The sequence below is a fragment of the Rhagoletis pomonella genome, unplaced genomic scaffold (genome assembly GCF_013731165.1).
Source record: "Rhagoletis pomonella isolate Grant_MI unplaced genomic scaffold, Rhpom_1.0 Rhpom_scaffold_00002, whole genome shotgun sequence".
Lineage (NCBI taxonomy): Eukaryota > Metazoa > Arthropoda > Insecta > Diptera > Tephritidae > Rhagoletis > Rhagoletis pomonella.
Window position 1 is genome coordinate 6253591 of NW_023458556.1, and position 20436 is coordinate 6274026.

A 20436-nucleotide genomic window follows, 5' to 3' on the forward strand; every position below is an offset into this window, starting at 1 on the left:
TAAAAAAAAAGTGGAATGAAAAACACCTCCTAAAATGAACAATAAAATGACTAATATTTAAAATAGCTCGAATTTTCCAAACAAAAAAAGAGTATCTGGCTTTATTATCACATATGTATCTATGTATGTACATATACACCACCCATGTTTGCGTTTTTTTATTTTATTTTTACTTAAGTTTATGCCTGCATATCTGCTTTCAACACCGTCACATGATAAAACACCAGCTATCCAAATAAAAGGTGCGCACCCAAATGGTATTAGGAATGCAAATGCGCCTGAAAATTGGAAATAATTATGACCAGGGTGATTCGCCTAAACCTTTGTGATGTTCCGAGTAAATAGCGAGGCCTAATGCTTTGATATGGGACAATTAGGCGGCTAATATCAAAAGACATGCATAGTATCAGATTTAAAGAATAATGAATACATACTGGCATGCATATAGTACACAAAGAACTAATCAGAAATGACTAGACATTTATTGCAGGCGCGACTTTGATGAAGTAGGTACCTACACATATCTGAAAATTTTTGTTTGATATCACCGATGTTGATAATGTATAATTAAGGTGTGATTTAAACAAATTTGTGATACAAAATGGCACAAATAAACCTATGAAGCGAAAAATATAAAAAATTTCCGCAAACTAATTAACTCGTTTTTAGCTAGTTTTATATACATGGATGGATGTACCACATATTTTTACCATGCTCAAAATTCAAGAATTGGCCATCAAAATTTTAAACCTTATAATCGGAATTTCTAAAAAAACATCGGGAATGTTGTTTTATAACCCATTCAATTTTGGTGTAATATTGTGAAAGTTTTTTTGCTAATGATTTTACGCATATTCTTCCATACAAAGTATGTACACTAGGCGACAATTGAAAGTGTACACCTTGTTCTAATACAATATTCCGAATTATTTTCATGATAAATTTTTTGCAATAATTATTTATGAAAATACAGTTCATTATATAATATAAATCTTATCAATCAAAGTTTTACATTTTTATATAAAGTTCACTAAAATTAAAAAAATGTTCATTCAAATTTTAAATTTTTTATTCATAATTTCTAAAAAATTTTCGAGTATGCAGTTCTGTTACAAAAAAAAAAAATCCAAGTTACCGATGAGGAAAATCGATGGATAAATACGAAATAATGAGTGGTCAAATGAAAATGCGGAAAGACTTTTTGTATGAAATATGAGCAGAAAAGCGTGTAACTTAGGTGTACGCGGCGTATTAGTAACATTCTTTCGTGCTAAATTTTCATAGAAATAATCTTGCGCATTTTTGTATTTGGCCACTCATTATTTCGTATTTATCCATCGATTTTCTGCATCAGTAACTTGATTTTTTTTTTGTAACAGAACAGGCTTTAGTACAAATGCAAAAGTTTGGCACAGAACCTGTTATTTTTTAAATTTTTCTTCTGTTAAAGTTTGATTTTTTTCATATTTTCATTAAAAAATAAAAAAAAAAAAAAGCTGGAATGATTAATTCATTTGTCAGAAACTATAAGCCCTATCGGAAAGTGATGTATATACGGTTTATGGAGAATTTCATTGGCTTTCATTTGCCGTATTTTATATTAAGATTTTTAAATTGGTTCGTAAGATATACGTGATTAAAAGGAACCAATTTTTGCTTTGAGCTGAATAACGGTAAATTGCAAATATCTCGAAAAAGTATCCATAGAAAAAAAAAATAACTCGATTTCCGGAAACACCGAGCACTTCTACATACGAATTGGATAGTGGCATCCACAGAGCATTTTTACTGTAAGCCAGTGTAATTAGATAAGAATAATTCAACAGTCAAGCATGTCCCACCAGTGACAGCTACGGTTGGTTTTTCGAAAAAATAAATACTTTGAGTTTTATACGCAAATGAACTTAAAAATGTGTCCGCGAGACACTTGTGGGCTTTTAAGGGTTAAAAGATTTCGCGTTATTTTGGCATTACTGGATTTTCCGGACTTCCTTTGGACTTGGCTATTTTCTTTTTATTGAATATAAACGGGGAAAAAATAAAACAAGTACCTTTATCATTTTCGAAACGATGCATTTTTAATTTCTCTATCCTCCTGTATCAAAATATGATTTTTTATAAACAGTGGACATAACAACTTTTCACTCTAAGATAGCGATTTGTGTTTCTTTTTTACATTAGACATTTTTTATTAATAATTTTTACAAAAAAACAGGTTTGAGCTGTAATATCTATTTGATCGTTTAATATTTTAATTTTTCCTTATTAAGCACAATGTCTGAAACTCCCGACATCGTTGAAACATTTTGAGGCAACATGTGTGAAAATATATAAAAGTACATACTATATACATTCATACATACAAATAAGCAAATATTTTTTGGTTGCGTATTGTTACAGGCCACAGCCAAAGCTTAATATTTAAGATTAAATTAATTATCGTTTTGTTGTTGTTGTTGTTGTTGTTTATTTGTATACTTTACTGCATTGCAATAAGTGCAACGCAGTAATTGAAAACAGCAGTGACCATGAATAGAGCGTTAAAGGCATCACATAGCCAAAGTGACATCATACGTTTTCTGCGAATGTACTCATTTGGTTGAAAAATGTTTTTAATACTTGGACATGTAATTAAATGCAGCAAACCAGGCTGTTAATAATACTTTACTGACCCTTTTTCTCATCATCATCACCAGCAGCAGCAGCGTTTACAGCTTTACTTTCAGGATTCAGTTTATACATGGCGTGATTGAGTACCGTTGCGAAGCTAAGCCAAGCGACGTATGGAATGAACAAAAGCCCAGCTACTTTATTCACTCTAAAGAAGAGAATGCCGCAAGCTGTAGATGTTGCAGTCAGCGCAATAATATCGATGAGACCCTTAAAAATGTTGTACGTTATTAGTATTAATTAAAAAATATATTTTTATAAAATAGAATAAAGAGCGATTTACAGTAAACATCAACAGAAGCTGTGCTTCCAATAAAGATTTGACAACGCAGACATTTTACTTTAGATTGCACCCTTAAAACCACATCGTGGTGAAGTACACGAACGAACAAGGATTACAAATAATTTAAATTTACGCCTATTTTTTTAGTCTTAATTTACGACGCACGACACAAGCGATTTATGTCTAATCTAGGCACCGCAAGGACCTTGGCCTACACTCTTATAAGATCAAGTTAACCCAAGAACAACTAAAGCCACTTGATGACATCATGCAATGTGTGTTATTTAAGAAAAGTTTGTCAAATCGTTATTGTATAATTTCTTATAGTATGTACATATAGCTCATTTACTAAAATACTAGTTGCGTTTTTTTACTCATTTCCAGTAAAATCCAGTAAAAGTTTTTACGAATTTTCATGTTTTGGCGTTTTCGTACGCAAAAACTTGCAAAGTAGGGGAAATTGAGAGAGCGAAAAATGGCAGCTGAAGTTGCAAGTTTTTACTGGATTTTACTGGATAAATTTTTACTTGTAAGAATTTGCCAGTACGAAAAACAGCTGATCGCATGTTGCTGGATGAAATTTAAACTAATAAGGAAACTGTTTGTGGCTTTTTATTGTGGAAATTCACAAAATAAGCATATTTAAATATAAAATATATTGTTTTATTAGGAATATGCTGCGAATAAACAACCAATTAATCAGCTGTTCATGAAACTTGCAAATTATTACTGGAAAAGCGTTCACGTACTTTTTTGTAAATTTTTTCTATGAGAGCGAATTCTTAGAAATTAAGTTACTGGAGAGTTGCTGGCAAGTTAATGGATAATTTGTAAAAAAACACAACTACTGTCGCGACTTAAAAGTACCATGATTGAGCTAATAATGGTGAAGAATGAAGCGTATATTTTGTGTAAAAATTGCATTCCGAAATCTTGTGCAGTTTTCGCCTGTGAATGTCGATTGAAAAGTTTAAACACGTCTCGGATCTTTTACTTGTGACGACGATCTTTTAGCAATGAGCAATATGTTCGCTATCAATGCAAAAGGCTTAAAGTGACATTTTTTGGAAATAATTTGCATATTTTGCACTCAGATAACACTTCATAAAAAGAATTTAAGGCCACTATTGGACTTCAAACTTGCCAATGGGGATATTTTGCATTAGTGACGACGATATGCACTTATGAATATACACATTTGTGTATATTCATATACATACATACATATGAATAAAAAAAATCACAGCTATTCAATGTTTAGTGTACCTCTGACATTTTACGAAATGCTTTGTTGCATAACTTACTCCTTTTATATTACGCAGTCCAAAGAAAATTGGTGTCCACGCCCAATTGAGTGCTAACTGCGTACCGTACGCAATGAGGGGCAATTGGGCCTCGCCGCTGAAACCACCGCCATCACGCCACACCAAGTAAGAGGCATAGCCCATGCCGGAGTACAGTGAAGTCCATACTGGACCAAAAATCCAATTTGGCGGACGGTATGATGGAAAATTTAGGTTTTTATACCAAGTCTGTATGTTTTTGCGTGTTATAATGCCGTTCACGAAGCCACCTACATTTGGCAAAACGACAGCGCCAATAATTTTAAGCGCATCACTCATTTTTCTAAAAGTCTAAATTGCCCTCTTTCTGGTAATATGTAGATATACCTTTTGTCGCGTGCCACTACAGCCTGCTTCTCACTGCGAATTACCGAAATGAACTGAACTATCAGCTGTCAGTTACTTTACTCGGTAGGTTGCCTGCCTTGTGGTACCCCTATCACTACCGCGAATCTATTAACCATTTGTTGGTGAGCTTTGCGCTCATTCTGAACTTAGTAGTTGGTAAACATTTACATTTTTATGTATGTGCATATGTATGAATGTTGTTGATATATGTACATGGAGCTAATGGGTACGTGTAGAAATATGTATGTATGTGCGGAGCGCCATAATTTTTCTATCATCTATTGCCTCTTCCATTAGCATTGCTAGCATTGTGCCGGCCGATACTTTTATTTTTATCGCTACTTATATTTGCTACGCCAAAAAAAATAAACATTTGTGTGCATACTATGTAGTTGTTATTTTTGATTGCGAGTGAAAATGCGCCGTTTCCAAAACAAAAAAATAGAACTAGCTGGTTCTATGCTGAGATATTTAGCTTAACTTATATTTAAGCACAGAAACCAGTTTTTCTAGTCGAAAAGAATTCAGAAACTGTTAATTGACGTTGCTCAATTCGATTGATATGAAATAAAAGAGTGCGGGCTCTTATTTTCTCACCTAATAGTCGGAGAATAACAACATTTGTTTTAACGGTAACGCCGAATTTCCGCTAGGCATTTAAATTACAAAAAATGTCATGTAGAAACAGACAAAATTACTATTTTTATGAACGTAATGGCAGGCGTATTTTTTAATGCACAATATTGTCATTATGCGAGTTCCTTCACTGATACTCAGTAAATATTTTTTTTTTTATTGCGGCCGCTGTGGAGGAAAAGCTCGGCCAAACACTTAGCAAAAGTGTAGCGGCCAAAATATTATTAGTATTATTAATCAGGCGCCCCAATATATTAGAAATCATAACGATCCAATTGGTTTCAGTGATAAATTTTTATTTTTGTAATTTCGAATTTAAATTACCCAAGCATATAAATACTTGAGTACGTATGCGCATAAATACATATATTATACAAACATAAATTACCGATTAATTACACTTGACAATTCTCCAAACTGATATCACCTAGGTAATTTTTTACGCCCAATTCTTAATTGCATTGCCTATCAACTGAAACATTTTTTGGTGTTTTTTTTTCAAACTCTGACTTTAAAACGCGGTTAGTAATTAAAGATAAATTACATATGCATCTTTCGGTTTATATGTAATTTGCATGTAAGTAGATGTTTTAGGTTAGTAAAATCATTTTCGAAGAATGTTTAAGAATGAGGAGGTTGAAGGAAAATGTAATAAACAAACAAGAATGAACAAAGTGCAAATGCAATAGCAAGTAGTATCATAAGTTAAGGAATTAGAAAATTTATTATGCTTGAATCAGTGATGGGCACAATTTTTCGAAATACTAACTGCTAAATTAAACAAATATTTGAGATTTTGTTCTTTAAAAATACTAAATACATAAGTATGTGTGTTCATATGTAGTTAGTTACTTATGGTGTAATGTGTATTTAAGTATTTCGGATGTCGATAATTACGAAGGATGATATAAAATGTAATGTAATATTATTCATAAAAAAAATAAAATAAATTTAAAAAGCTTTCTATGTACTCTCAAACAAATATTTGATTTATAAAGTATTTAAGGCTTTTTTTATCTTGCTAAATTCGGGTAAGTATTAAGGTTTAGCACAGAGTGTGGAAATGTCGCTAGAAAAAAATTTTAAAGTTTCGAAAAACCAGGGAAATCAAGAAGCATTTAAATTTATTATCAAAATCTAAAAAAAAATAAAAGTATCAATTATTGACAATTTTCGCTCCTTTACTGAATCGAGTAGCACAAGTATTTAGACATCTATAAAATACTTTAGTATTTAGAATCCTTCAAATACTTAGGTGTTTTGTATTTAGCATTTTCATTTGCCCAACTTCTAGTTAGTTTAGTTGTTTTTTTTTTTTTACTTTCTAGTGTTTTATTTTGGCATTTAGGCATTTCTATATACTACATAAGTGTTGAGTATTTAGTATCCAAACAGGTACTCTATATAAAAACAATTTTTAAAATGCCCATCACTGGTTTGTATCATTAGTATGTTTGCTTGTATGTACGTAAGTTAAACTGAAAAAGCTGAGGAAAGCTAATCTAAGTTGATGGAGGTGATTGATTAGAATTAGCAGTGTTTTCAGTTGCTGGAACTGCAGGTGGCGACAATATGGCTACTGTTGCGGCTCCTGGCTGTGCTGCTTCTGCTGATGAAGCAATAGTCGCGTCCTGCAGAAAAGCCTCTTGTTGCTTTACTCCAGCGTTCGCCTTAGTTTTGCTTATAGCCGGTGACGTGTTGCCCTTCTTAGACCCTCCGGATACTATCGAAGCATTACCACCACCTGGGCGCACAGCTTTACCAGCAACACCTTGTTGTTGCTTAAATTTTGCTGCTGCATCTACTTGATTTTGCGGCGAGTTTGTCTTTTTTGTTGTTCCTTCGATCTTTGTGTTCGGAGCTGTTGATTTCTGTGCCTGTACACCTTTTTCCGGTGATATTTTCGTGGGCGTGGTGGGTGTGCTGGGGGTAGTGGGGGCACTGGGAGTCGAAGCTGCGGATTTGCTAGACATTGGTTTTGTATTTCCTTTTGATGAATGTTGCTGTTGTGGTGGTTGCGGTTTCGTTGTCAGTTTTAGTTTAGCATCAGGTGGCGTAGACGCCTTCGGTGCTTCCTTAACCGGTGATGCCTTGGCCTGCTGTTTCGCTATTTCCTGTGGAGATTTAGTTTGTTTTGGGGGAGATACTTTTTGTTTGGGACTTCCTGCTATGGGTGTGGTAACTTTTTTATTTTCCGAGGTTATCAAAGCTTCTGGTGTTAGTAATTTTACTTCACTTGCTTGCGATTGGTCGATCGATTTCGAGTCGTCTTTGGAAGCCATCAAATCTGTTTTAGCATCCTTAACAACATCTGTATTCAATAACTCTGCAGGCGGAATATCTTTCATGTCATCAGTTAATGGTGATTTTTGGAGTACTGTAATTTTGTTGGGTGATATTTGAACAGGTACCTCCTGAACTACTTCGCCCATAGATAGCTGTTTACTGAGTGGATCTGCTCGTAAAGGCGAGTATGCTTCTGTTTTTTCTTCAGCACTTAGCGCATCTTTGATGAGCATTGACGTTCCAGGTTGTGATTCTAGAATTTCAACCAAAGTAGACTGTGTATCTAATTGTTCTTCAAGCGTTTTTTGTAGTGTTGGCGGAGATGGTTCTTCTGTTAGTTCCTTCGCAGGAACACTTTTATCATTATTTTCTTTTACCACTTCTCGAGCTGCGCCGGCATTCGATGAACTTGTCGGTAGTTCACTGCTCAAAAGGGTTGCCGATTTTTCTTTGATAGGTAGCTTCTCCACTGCATCAGTAAGACTAGCAACAATTGTAGGTTTAATTTCCTCTTGAAGTTTCTCAACGGGTTCTACAGCCAGAGTTACAGTCGTATTAGGAGTTGTAGGCGGGAATTGCGCAGTAGAATTGCTTGCCTGGCCCGCTGCACATTCTTTCGCTGGTATTAATTCCAGCTTAACTTTGGAGGCTGAATCCTCCTCATTGACTTCTTTTATACCTTCAACTGCAAGTTCTTTTGTTATTTCATTTACTATTCCTAACAATTTTTCTGTAGATTCTAATGATTGTAGAGCAACAGTTTTAATGGATACATCTACAATAGGAGTTTCACTTTCCGTTGGTTTTTCAGGGGCCACGGCTGCAAGATTATCTTTATTTCTACTCGCATCGGATTGGCGCTCGGACTTCTGTTCCTTTGGTATATCTTGCTTTTTTTCTTTTGGCGCTGTTCGCGTCTGTTGTTTTGGTTCGTTGTCCTTAGCTGAGGCTACTGGCTTTGATGCCGCAGAATTCTTCTCTTGTTGTGCGCCTTTCACCGGAGTCTCAGTCTTCCTTTGTATGACTGTAGTTTCAGTACTCGCTTCTTTTGGCCCTTTCTTCTGCTCCATCGATTCTTCATCGGACGCTTTCTCTTGTTGCTTGGCAGCCGGTGGCTTGGAAACTTGTTGTTGCTTTTCAGTTTCGCCCTGTTCACGCTGTTCGTTGTCACTTTTGGCTTGAAGATCTTGATTTTGCTCTTTCTTCTGTCCTGATTTATTTTTTTGTTTTATTTGCTGGTTATTCTTTTGCTGCTGCTGGGTCGGTTTAGGACCTGGTGTTTGTGTCTTTTGAGTGTCCTGTTTATTTGATAGTTTCTTCTGCTCGCCAACTTGTCCTTGCACAGCTGGTTTTGTTTGTTGGCCTTGTGGCTGTTGCAATTTGTTTTGGTTTTCTTTTATATCCACATTTTCCTGTGTATTAGATGCTTGCTTTTGCTCAGATTGTTGCTGCTGCTTTTCTTTCTTCTGCTGCTTTTCGGAAGTTGGCCCCGTTTTCAGCTGCTTTTGCTGGAGTGGCTTTTGTTGCTCCTTTGGGATTTTCTCAGATTCAACATCAACTTCAACGTTCTTCTGAACTGTTTTGGGTCCTTCTTTTATTATTTTAAGGGTCTCACTCTCCACTTGTTTTGAAATATTGGTGTTCAAAGCAGATTCTTCAGATTTTTTATTGTCTTTCAAATTCTTTTGGGGTTTCGGTTCATTTTTAGCCTTTTGTTTTGAGGACTCGTGCTTTTGTTGATTTTCATTTTTCTTTTGAGGCTCATTTAACTTTCTTGCATCCTTTGTAGGCTTCTCTTTTTCAGTTTTATTAATATTTTCCTGGTTTAAATTTAACTGCTGTTTTCGGCATTCCGCTTCGTCGTTTGCTGACTTTAACTCTAGGTTATTTTGTTCAGACTCTTCATTTAATTTTATATTTAAATTTAAATTTTGCAATGATTTCAGTTCGTTTACTTTCGTTGCGGTATTTATTGCTGCCGTGTTGCTTCCTTCCTCCGAAAATGTTGGCAATACTTTAACCGTTTCTTCCTTGATTTCGGTGTTATTTTTCTCTTTATCCGATTCACTTGCCGGTTGCTCACTGTTTGTTGTTGTTGTTGTTGCTACTGCTGTCGTTTTTGCAGCCTCCAATTTGGCAACCTCATCGAAATCGCTCACCAACATCGGCACATCGTCTTCCTCTTCAACACTATAGAGCATATTTGTGCCAACACTCGCATCCCCACCGCCTGCCGTACCACCACTTGCTTTCTTCGTACCCGCCATTGAATTAGCGAACATGCGCAGTTGCACTACAGTCTCTTGACCCAACTGTGGCAAAATCTCTGGAAGCATTTCCACAATTTTCTTTGTCTCTCCATGGCCGGTAACAGCAAAAGTATTCGCAGAAAGAGATGCCTGCGCCTTTGGATTATTGAAATGTATTACGGTTAGATCGTCTTTGATTATGTTCACTTCCTCAATTCCCGGTATAGTGCTAACGGACAGTTTCTTTAGAGAACTCTGCAACTTTTTATCATCCGTTGTAGCTGTCTGATGCATAACCTTTTTTTTACGACGTGCCGTCCCCTTGCCGCCTATGCGCACCTGCGTTTGCAGGCGCTTTAATTTCTCAACATTCATATTCCAACGCTTAAAATTACACCTTGGTCAAGTAAGTTCCTGTGGTATTTCGAAGTTAACTGAAAATCATAAAACGTTTTTAGGAATTACATAAAAACTGAAAATGGTTCAATGGTTCTTACCAAAAATGTTTCCCTGCCACTGAAGAACTTGCGGCTGCAACGATGACTGTGTGCTATCGACGACTATTTAGTAATACTCAAGGCCCAAGCATGCAAATGGTCGGATATTTTGACTTTCGCATACCGTCGCACACAATGCAACATGGCAGCCGAGCAATACAGCAACAGCAATAGTAACCGCATCAGAGTAGCAGGTATATTAATATCGCAAATTTCTTTGCGAATAGTGAAAAAAAGATATATATAACACGAAAATGCCTCGCATCCAATGGCGCAAGCATACATATGTACATACACTGGTAGGAAAAATAATAGAGACGAGACATTTTGACCAGTTTTGGCAATTTTTGTTTTGTCTATTTAATTTTTTTTTCACCCTAACACTTTTTTCGAAACTGTGATTTTCACAGATTTCGGCAGGATGTATTAAAATATACCTTCCCTAAAAATTTTCAAGTGTTAATACCAAAATTTTTTGTTTGTACAAAAATTAGGACTATTCAATTATCTTCCACGAAAATTTCACTTTTTTTCATAAAAATCAACTTTCAAGTGCCTAAAAACTACCCTTGATTTTTTATATATATTTTCTTCCATACACATAAAAGAAATTTCGTACATATGTATGTACATACCTAAGTATATACTTACATACATATGTACATATATACGTTATCGTACTAAAATTTAATGCACTAAAAAACTACATACCTAACAATTCTGAATAAAAAGCTTAAAATTTTGATGAAATTTTATCGAACTTTTATCATTTTTTACAAAGTTTGAAATATGCATTTATATGGTATTTGTTACATAATAAGCTAGGCTTTTATAAAACAAAAAAAAATAATAAACATTAAATAATGAACAAAATAGCCCAAACTGGTCAAAATGTCACGATTCTATTATTTTTTCCACCAGTATATGTATATACATATTTTCGCCCGTTTAAAAATAAAAATATACCGACAAGGAACGGAGAGCATCAGCGATTCTTAGGGACAGACATAGCATTGCATGTTGCGTTTCGTGAAGTCTACATGCATGCCTTCAGTCGGCATGAGCAACCGGCCAAAGTGCATTACAACGAGGCATAGATAGGATGAAAATGTAAAAAAAAAAAATACATTCTAGAGGTGTTTATGGAGATATTTTCAATATGAGTGTAGAAGTGAAATTGGTGATAAACGTATTTCCAAATTTCTGCCGATAATATATGTACATAGATAGATACTTACATACATATGTGTGTACGTATGTACATACAGATGTGGTCAGAGATTTAGCATCAAAATTCCAAATGATGTTTATTTATTTATTTTAATAATTTCCATTTCATTGTTTTTAGTGAAGGTAATATTAAACAAGGAAAAAAGTCTTAAGTTCGGGCAGAGTCGAACATTAAATACCCGGCGCAAGTATTCAATATAGTTTTTGCACCTTTGCGAAAACTACCGCTACGTGGTAAGCAGTGGTGGTTTTACGTCTATTTCAAACATTTTCGATAGAACGTTCACCTTTGCGTTCTTGATGACTTTAACTTAAGAAATATTTCTTGGTCTAACCTAAGTAATCTTAGTAACTCCTTCGTGCTTACTCCAGTTAATGTTGTAAATGAATGTGAACTCTATGTAACTGATAGGCTTTTAAGTATTGGCTTATATCAAATTAATTGCTTTCGTAATAAGGTAAATCGTATTTCAGATCTAATCTTTTTAAGCGACAATGTGAACAATAAGTTGCCTCACTCCGATGTCTTCGCCAATTATCCATCATAGTCGGTCAGCAATATGTTTGGAGTTGTATGCATTCTTAACAGTTCCTCTTGGAAGTAGCCGGCCAATCCTCAATTATAACCTATGTGATTTTGAACACTTACATTCACTTTTGCTAAGTTATGATTGGGATCATATTTTTTCTAACAAAATCACTGAAAACGCGTTTAAAATTTTCAAATCATCGATTTATGAGCTCTGCCTTAGTATAATTCCAGCCGTACATAGTCAAGTTACCCTCTCAAAAACAAGTTCCATTAAAAATTCAAGGTTACTGGGTTAACTTTTTACTTCGATCGATATCAATTTCATAACAAGCGATTTACTAACCTTCAAAAGTTAATTTTCAAGCGGTATACCAGTAACTATGAAACCAATATTGAAAACAATGCAAAAGGCTTTTGGAGGTACATCAAATCATTGAACTGTACTTAAACTATACCCTCTACAGTGTTCTTTAATCACAAACCTGCCAGTACACCTGAAGAGGCTGCTAATCTCTTCGCCGAGTTTTTTGTTCGAGCTTTGTCTCCGACTCGATGGTTGTCTCATGCCCGATGGTTCAACTCTCGGAGTCTTTGCTTGATTTGGCTCATCGGTTAGTTTTATTGATGACCGGAAAAAAGCTTTTATAACTCTAGTTTATAAAAGTGGTAACAAGAACGATGTTGCCAACTACAGGCCGATCACGAAATTATCGTATCACTCCAAATTATTCGAATGCGTAGTTAAAGAGAAGTTGGTTTTCGCTTTGATATATTCGACTTCTGCCAACCAACACGGCTTTGTAATGCGACAGTCTCGAATCTTGCAGTCTTCACTGAGGATTGTCTCGCTGCTTTCCATGAGGGTTTCCAAGTCGATACCATATACACCGACTTTTCGAAAGCATTCGACAGAGTTTCACAAAAGGTCCTAACTTTCAAGTTGTCGTGTATATGTTTCCACCGAACATTTCTTAAGTGGATAGGCCGTATCAGTCCGGTCATATAAGCCGCGTAGAGAGAGTTCAAAAAACGTTTATCAATTTCGATCTCCGTTCGCTGAACTTTAGGGACCCTATACCCAGTGTTGCCAGGTCATTGAAGTGAGAAATCGTCAGTTAAGGTCTCAAAAATCGTCATTTGTATGCAAAAATTGTCGTCGTTTTAACCAGGAAGCTTTTTTGGTTTTTTACCGACTTAAAAAAGGAGAAGGTTATCAATTCGTTGGAATATTTTGTTTATGTATGTTACCGCATAACTTTGGACCAAGTCAACCAATTTCGATAATTTCTAGCAGAAAGGTAGTGCCTCAGAGGTGGTACCATACTAATTTAGTTTAGATCCGATCATTGGATCTTGAAGAAACTAATCCTACATTTTTATATGAGAATGGAAGTCGGTTGTGTTTTTTGTTTAAATATTACTTGTTTTTCATTTTATTATAGCTTCTAATTGCTACACGTAGAAAAAAAGTTTTACTTTTTTACGAACTTTTAAAATTCGCAGTGCTTTTAACAAAAATATTTTTAACTGCTATAAAATCACATTTTCATCTTAATTTTTTTTTAGCTGTAACTTAACGATGTGCATTAAAACTGTTCATACTTACAAGTTTTGCTAAAGAACTTATCCATAATTCACTTCGCTCAATACAATATGTATCAGTAATCAACGTCACAACGCAAAAATTACGAATTTGACCGCCAAAAACTACACAAATAGTGATGAAACAAAGAATACTATTAGTGCTGCCACATGATATAATTTCGAAACGACAATTATGTATTAGCAGAAATGGTAAACACTCAATAGGTGTTTATACTGCAATTTTTAGTTGGCTGTGTAACCATCTTCAAAGTTGAGAATCAGCCAAATTTGCACATAAAGAAAAATCGTCATTGGGTTACAAAAATCGTCAAATCGTCATGGCTGTAAAAAATCTTCAAAATTACGACCAAATCGTCAACCTGGCAACACTGCCTATACCCTTATACGAGGCGCGTTGCCAGCTTCTGCATCTAAAATCTCTACATAGTCGAAATGCTTATCTGTTCGGTAACTTTCTCGTGAATGTTTTGATATGTTAATGTTTTTGTTCTCTCTTAGAATGATTGTCTTTCAATATCCCTTTACACAACCTTCGACGTGCTCCACTATCTTATACATATAGGTTTTTCGAAATCTAAGTATGTTAAAAATTGGCCTTTATCAAGAACATCAATCAATCGGAATGAAATCAAATTTCCGACCTGGAACAATCCGTACTTTACTTTACAATTGCTGCAACTAGTAAACATTTAAGCTGTGTTGTTATAGTCAGTAAGAACTATTATTCATTTGACTGAATTTAATTAAATAAATAAATAATTAATTAAATATTTTAAACTAACAACCCTTTGTACTTTTTCATTAACATTAACCTTAAAATTAACATTAACACTGACATTAACCTTAACATTAAAGCTAATCTTAGCAATAACATTAACATTAACATTAACATTAGGCCTTTGGTTTTTTACTAGTTGTGTTTAGACTAATGCGACCAACCGTACTTCTTTCGGAAGTACAGTACATACTTCTTGTTTAGCTCTTGTACATACTTCGTACTTCGCAGCACAGTCAAATGCATTTCTTTGGCATATTTTGTACTTCAGATCCTGTACTAGTTGGATCTTCTAGACGATCGTCACATGGCCTGGGCGATTCGATTCGTTCAAACCCTTCATGTCGCCGGGGACCGATGACATCATACCTGCGCAGCTGCTCTGGAGGAGTCGCGCAATTGGTTGGCTCCTATTTATATGAACTGCGTGAGGGCCGGGTACATCCCCAAGGCTTAGAGGGTAGTCAGTGTTGCGTTCATCTCGAAGGCCGGAAAAGGCTCTCATGTTTAACCTAGGGCTTTTAGGCCTATCAGTCTGTTTTCGTTTTTGCTAAAAACGCTAGATAGACCTGTAAATAAGAAACGCGATTCCTCGTGGCTCAGGAGCTCAACATGCTTATTGCAAGGAAAGGTCGGTGGATACCGCCCTGCACACATGGGTAAAGTCGTTAGGGGAAGCCTTCACTCATAAAGATCATGCAGTAGCGGCCTTCCTCGATATCAAGGGGGCCTTCAACAATGTTACTCCAGAGGCTATAGTCAATCCATTCATAATCTGGGGGTTAAAACCATCCAAATAAGGCTTTTCTACAGTTTACTTAGTAACAGAACTGACGCCGCGGTGGGGGAGCGCCAGCACTCAGCCCAGACTTAATTAGGGCACTCCGTAAGGTGGTGTTCTTTTTCACAAGACCGAACTGGTCTTGTTTAGCAGGACGTAAGAGATAACCGTTGTGGCCCTACCCTCGATTGGGGGTATTCGTCTGCGGCTCTCAGAGGGGGTCAAGTACTCTTAAGCTTGATTGCTATCGGTAAAAGGTGAGGTCTCTCGCCCACAGTAATTCATTAGCTCTATGAAACCAGATTTAAGCCTTCATGTTTCACGGAGCCCTTGTCTGGTGGAACTCACTAGAGGACGCTACGCTTGTAATACAACTGGAGCGTTTTCAGCGGATCGTCCTAATCGGAATTAGTGGAGCATTGGGAACCACACCTATACTGGCACTAAACGCCATGTTGAAAAAGGAATTTTCGCAGCACGAAATCCTATTAGGCTCAGGGAAACCGTGTGGTAACACTCTGGAGTTCTGAAGAGCTGCGACTTCGCCCTGAACACATAGATTACAGCGCCTCTGAAATGGCTCCCAGAAGCTCCTTCTGTACCTATATTACCTCAAGTTTTGAACTCGAAACAATTCGGTTTTACCAAAAATAGGGGAACAAAAGATGCACTAAGTATTATTACGAATAAACTTATTTATGAAAACTTAGATAAAAGCGCTCCAATAGTTGTAACTTTTTTAGATTTAGCTAAAGCGTTTGACGCAGTTAACAACGAAATCCTACTAGATAAATTATATGTTTATGGAATAAGAGGCAAGGCCAATGACCTACTAAAAATTATCTTAATAACAGAAATCAACAGGTTAAAATTGGGCAGTACAGTAGTGATTTCAGAAATATAAACACTGGTGTTCCGCAAGGTACAATTTCAGGCCCTCTACTTTTTATAATATACATATGTATGTATGTCAATGATATGATTGAATGTTTGCCGGAAAACATAGTATCAAATGCGGATGACACCGCAATAGTTTCTATAGGCAAGAACTGGAAAGAAGTAGAGATTAAAATGAATACATATTTAGAAGAAGTATCGCTATGGCTTCCATTGGGCCATATGAATAAAAACTAAGCAATTGCTTTTTCTTAAAATTTCATACCTTTTACTTCAATTTTGTTTGAATAAATTGAGTGAAAGATCTGAAATTTTAAGAAAAAGCAATTGCTTATTTTTATTCATACGGCCCATTAAATAAATTAACACTGAATGTAAGCAAAACTGCTATAGCGTTCCTAATGAACTTATTATAACATTAAATGGAATGGAATTGATTGTAATCTGAAAGGGAACGAGCATATCGATGGCTGAGTGGAAGATCGACCTATCTCGGCAGCCAGTTCGAAAACGCCCTATATCAGCATATTTTCAATACATTTTGAAGTGAGATAGGGCGTTTTTGAACCAAATTTTGAGATAGGGCGTTTTTCAATTAAATTCTGAAATAGATATTTAATCTTTATTTTTCGTAAATTATCGATATTTATGCAAACTGATACATTAAAATTGATATATTTTGTGTTTTTTCCATAGCTACAGCATTTTGGCATGGGGAGATGCGTATAATAACAACGTATCTCACTTACAAAATATACAAATATACAAAATAGGCTACTAAAAATAGTCTTCAAAAATTATTTTCCGATCTATAAACCATTGAATCTGCTACAACTATTTGCGCTGACATTATTATAACAAATTAAGAAACATCTTTTTAAATTCTGATAGCAGAACTAGATGGAGAACAATAAAGCTTCCAAGAATACAGTAATAAAAATACTAGAATCAAACCAATAAAAATTTGTAGCCAATTGCGTAAAGACCTAGATATAAGTAATAGAACCAATAGTAAAAAACTAAAAAAATTAGATTAGTGATAACATTTAGGTATCTACTTTAAACTAGTTTTATTTATACTAGTTACATTACACACTGTTGCGTAATCAAAGTTCATGTTTTGGTTAATATAAAAATGTTATATTTTAGTTTTGGTTTTAGATAATTTTGGTTACCAGACCGGTGAACAGGAAATCTATTTTCCTCAGCCGGATTACCTTATAAGAACTTATGTAATTATTTTGTTATGTAATGCACGGTTACTCTGGATAAATAAATAACTAAATTCCACAAAAAAAATCCAGACTCTTCGGGAATGTATGACCTTTTTTTTTTTGTTTAATTGAGCCTTATAATTAATTTAATATTTTTCTGATTTTCATACCTGAGCGCTCTGCACCTACCTGGCTTCGACCATGCTTACACCTTTTTACTATCACACTTAACCCTTTCACTACCATGGGGGTCATGCATCCCAAGGGAGATTTAAAAAATCGACAAAAATGCAATTCGCACTCTATTTGAATACTGTCGGACAGGTTTTTTGAAAAATAAAAGGTTCCTTTATAGATTTTGCGAAAATATTATTTTATTGTTAATTTTCCACAGATTTTACTTGAGTTGTATTAATTAGTTTTTAAACTTTAATCCTTATTTATTAATCCTTAAGAGGATATTGACTACATGATAAAAGCCTAAGCCCCCGCACCTTATTGTGACCAAGCGTGGTATTTTGAAGATCACCCTCCCCCCTGAACGGGTCATGTAGTACGGGTACGTTCCCTTACTTTAAAAAACTATTTATAAACCAGTCAACAATGTAACATAGAAATTTTTACTTTTAACACAACGCAGTAGCTTTAGCACAAGCGAAAAGTCGGCTTTTCTTTCGTTCGTCGAATTAATGTATTTTTTTTTGGTAAGTGGTGATAAAAAAATTTCGCTGTCATTTCATTCTTATTAATAAATAACAGTTTTGTCAACATGGATAGTGAGGCGTCAGGTAAGTACATTATTTTGCTATTTTTATACCCGAGCGCACTTGTGCACAAGGGTATATTAATTTTGTTCACATAACGGTTGTTTGTAACAGCCAAAACGAATCGAGATAGATATAGACAAATGTATACATAAATGATCAGGATGAAAAAAGAAATCGATTAAGCCATGTCTGTCTGTCCGTCCGTCTGTCCGTCTGTCCGTCTGTCCGTCTGTCCGTGTACACGATAACTCGAGCAAAAATTGAGATATCTTAACGAAATTTGGTATGTAGGTTTCCCTTAATCCAAGGTAGGTTGGTATTGAAAATGGGCGAAATCGGACTTTAACCACGCCCACTTCCCATATAACGGTAATTTCCAGAAATACGAAAACTGCGATATTTTAGTAACTACTGGAGATTATTCGCTCAAAATTGATATTTACAATAATTTTTCGACGAAAAATAAGAATATTATAAATTTTTGGAAAATGGGCGTAGCCACGCCCACTTATGGTTACATGTGTATATCTTGGTAACCGCTGCACCAATTTCTTCCAAACTTGGCACAGTTGTTGGCCTTGGTACAGCATAAAAAATCGCCGAAACTTTTTAAAATCGGACAATAACCACGCCCACATCCCATATAACGGTAATTTAGAGAAATACAAAATCTTCGATAAATCAGTAAATATTGAAGCTAATTTATTCAAAATTGATACTTGCAACAATTCTTTACCAAGAAATACGTTTATGGTAAAATTTTGGAAAATGGGCATGGCACCGCCCACTTATGATCACATATATGTATATCGGTAACCGTTCTACCAATTTGTACCAAACTCGGTGTGGTTATTGTGCTTGCCACATATAAGCAAAACGTTGAAAATTATTGAAATCGGACTAAAATAACGGCCGCTTCCCATATAACGGTAAATTTCAGAAATGCTTGAAACTTCAATATTTCGAAATTGAAGGACGCTAATTTACTCAAAATTGATACACCCCAGCTTACCATCTAGCGGAAGGTTTCGGAAAGGTGAAAAAACATATTTAATACTTGCGCCGGGTATTTAATGTTCGGCTCCGCCCGAACTTAGACTTTCTTACTTGTTTGTTAATAATATAGTTTGTAGAATGGTTATAATACATTTTTTTATAAAATGCCTTTTTTTATTAAAAAAGTATTGAAATTTTTATATTAGTTAGAGGTTTAGGAAAAGTTCTGGGTATCGTTATGAAACTTGATATCCAGACATTTTCGAGATCACTGATTACGAAACTTATATTTTGTTTTCAAAATTCAAAATGGCGGATTCAATATAGATGAGGTAATTTTTTCAATTATTGTAATAAAACTTGATATCCAGGGGTCACAAACTGACTAATTACGATGACAAAGATGCTCATTTTGTTCTTATTACTAAAAAGCAGTTGGTTCAATATGGACAGTAAGGCGTCAGTCAAGTACTTGTAATGTTTAACAAAATACAACTTTTTATTTAAAAAGTGTTGAAATTGGTATACTATTAGCTTGAGTTACAAATAAAGTTCCGCAAAGTATACCGAATTTTGAATTTTGAAAATTTAGTATAAAATTTCGAAAACAGTGACTTCTAAAATTACAAATTACATACCAATATATACTTTTTTTAAAGAAGTCGTCCATCATATTGAATCTGCAATTTTGAATTTTGAAAATTTAATACCATGTTCGTTATCAGAGAATTCCTGCATACCAAGCTTCATTACAATCATAAAAATACGCCATTTCGAATTTTGAAAATTTAATATCAGTTTTGAAATCAATTGCGGCGAAAACCCAGTACCAAGTTTCATAACAATCTATAAGTTTTTTAAGAAGTCGTCCACCATATTGGACCCGCCATTTTGAATTTTGAAAATTTAATTTAATATTCGAAATCAGTGATGACGAACGCCCATAGACACCAAGTTTCATAACGATCCTTAGCTTCTGTAAAAAGACGTCCGCCATTTTGAATTTTGGAAATTTAACTTAATATTCGAAATCAATGACGACAAAAAACCCTAAATACCAAATTCCATTGGAATCTGTCAAATACATATGGAGTAAACATTTTTGTCGTTCTATGTTATCGATTCGTCGTGCGACGATAGACGCAAAACATGTAATACGACGGAAAACTCAAACCACGTAATATTTCTGGTTTATGCATACGGCCCAGGGGCGAACGCAAAATTTTTTTTGGGGGAGGTTTTAAAATTTTTTTCTTTTTTTTTCATTTAATCAGTTCCACCAAATATGCGTTTCGGTGGTCCAATATGTCTAGATATATCAATTTTT

General features: G+C 35.0%; 2 protein-coding genes across 2 annotated transcripts; both read right to left on the minus strand.

Moving 5' to 3' along the window:
- Window positions 1-2234: 2234 nt before the first annotated feature.
- Window positions 2235-4701, minus strand: LOC118732928 (translocator protein). Its single transcript, XM_036462055.1, has 3 exons — window positions 4258-4701; window positions 2673-2880; window positions 2235-2579 (listed from the first exon to the last, which is right to left on the minus strand). The coding sequence occupies exons 1-3, from the start codon at window positions 4573-4575 to the stop codon at window positions 2569-2571; spliced, it is 537 nt and encodes a 178-aa protein (XP_036317948.1). The 5' UTR covers window positions 4576-4701; the 3' UTR covers window positions 2235-2568.
- Window positions 4702-4861: 160 nt separating this feature from the next.
- LOC118732927 (uncharacterized abhydrolase domain-containing protein DDB_G0269086) lies at window positions 4862-10617 on the minus strand. The gene is made up of 2 exons (XM_036462054.1): window positions 10313-10617; window positions 4862-10249 (listed from the first exon to the last, which is right to left on the minus strand). Exon 2 carries the CDS (start codon window positions 10188-10190, stop codon window positions 6783-6785), a length of 3408 nt encoding a protein of 1135 aa, XP_036317947.1. The 5' UTR covers window positions 10191-10249; window positions 10313-10617; the 3' UTR covers window positions 4862-6782.
- Between the last annotated feature and the right edge of the window lie 9819 nt (window positions 10618-20436).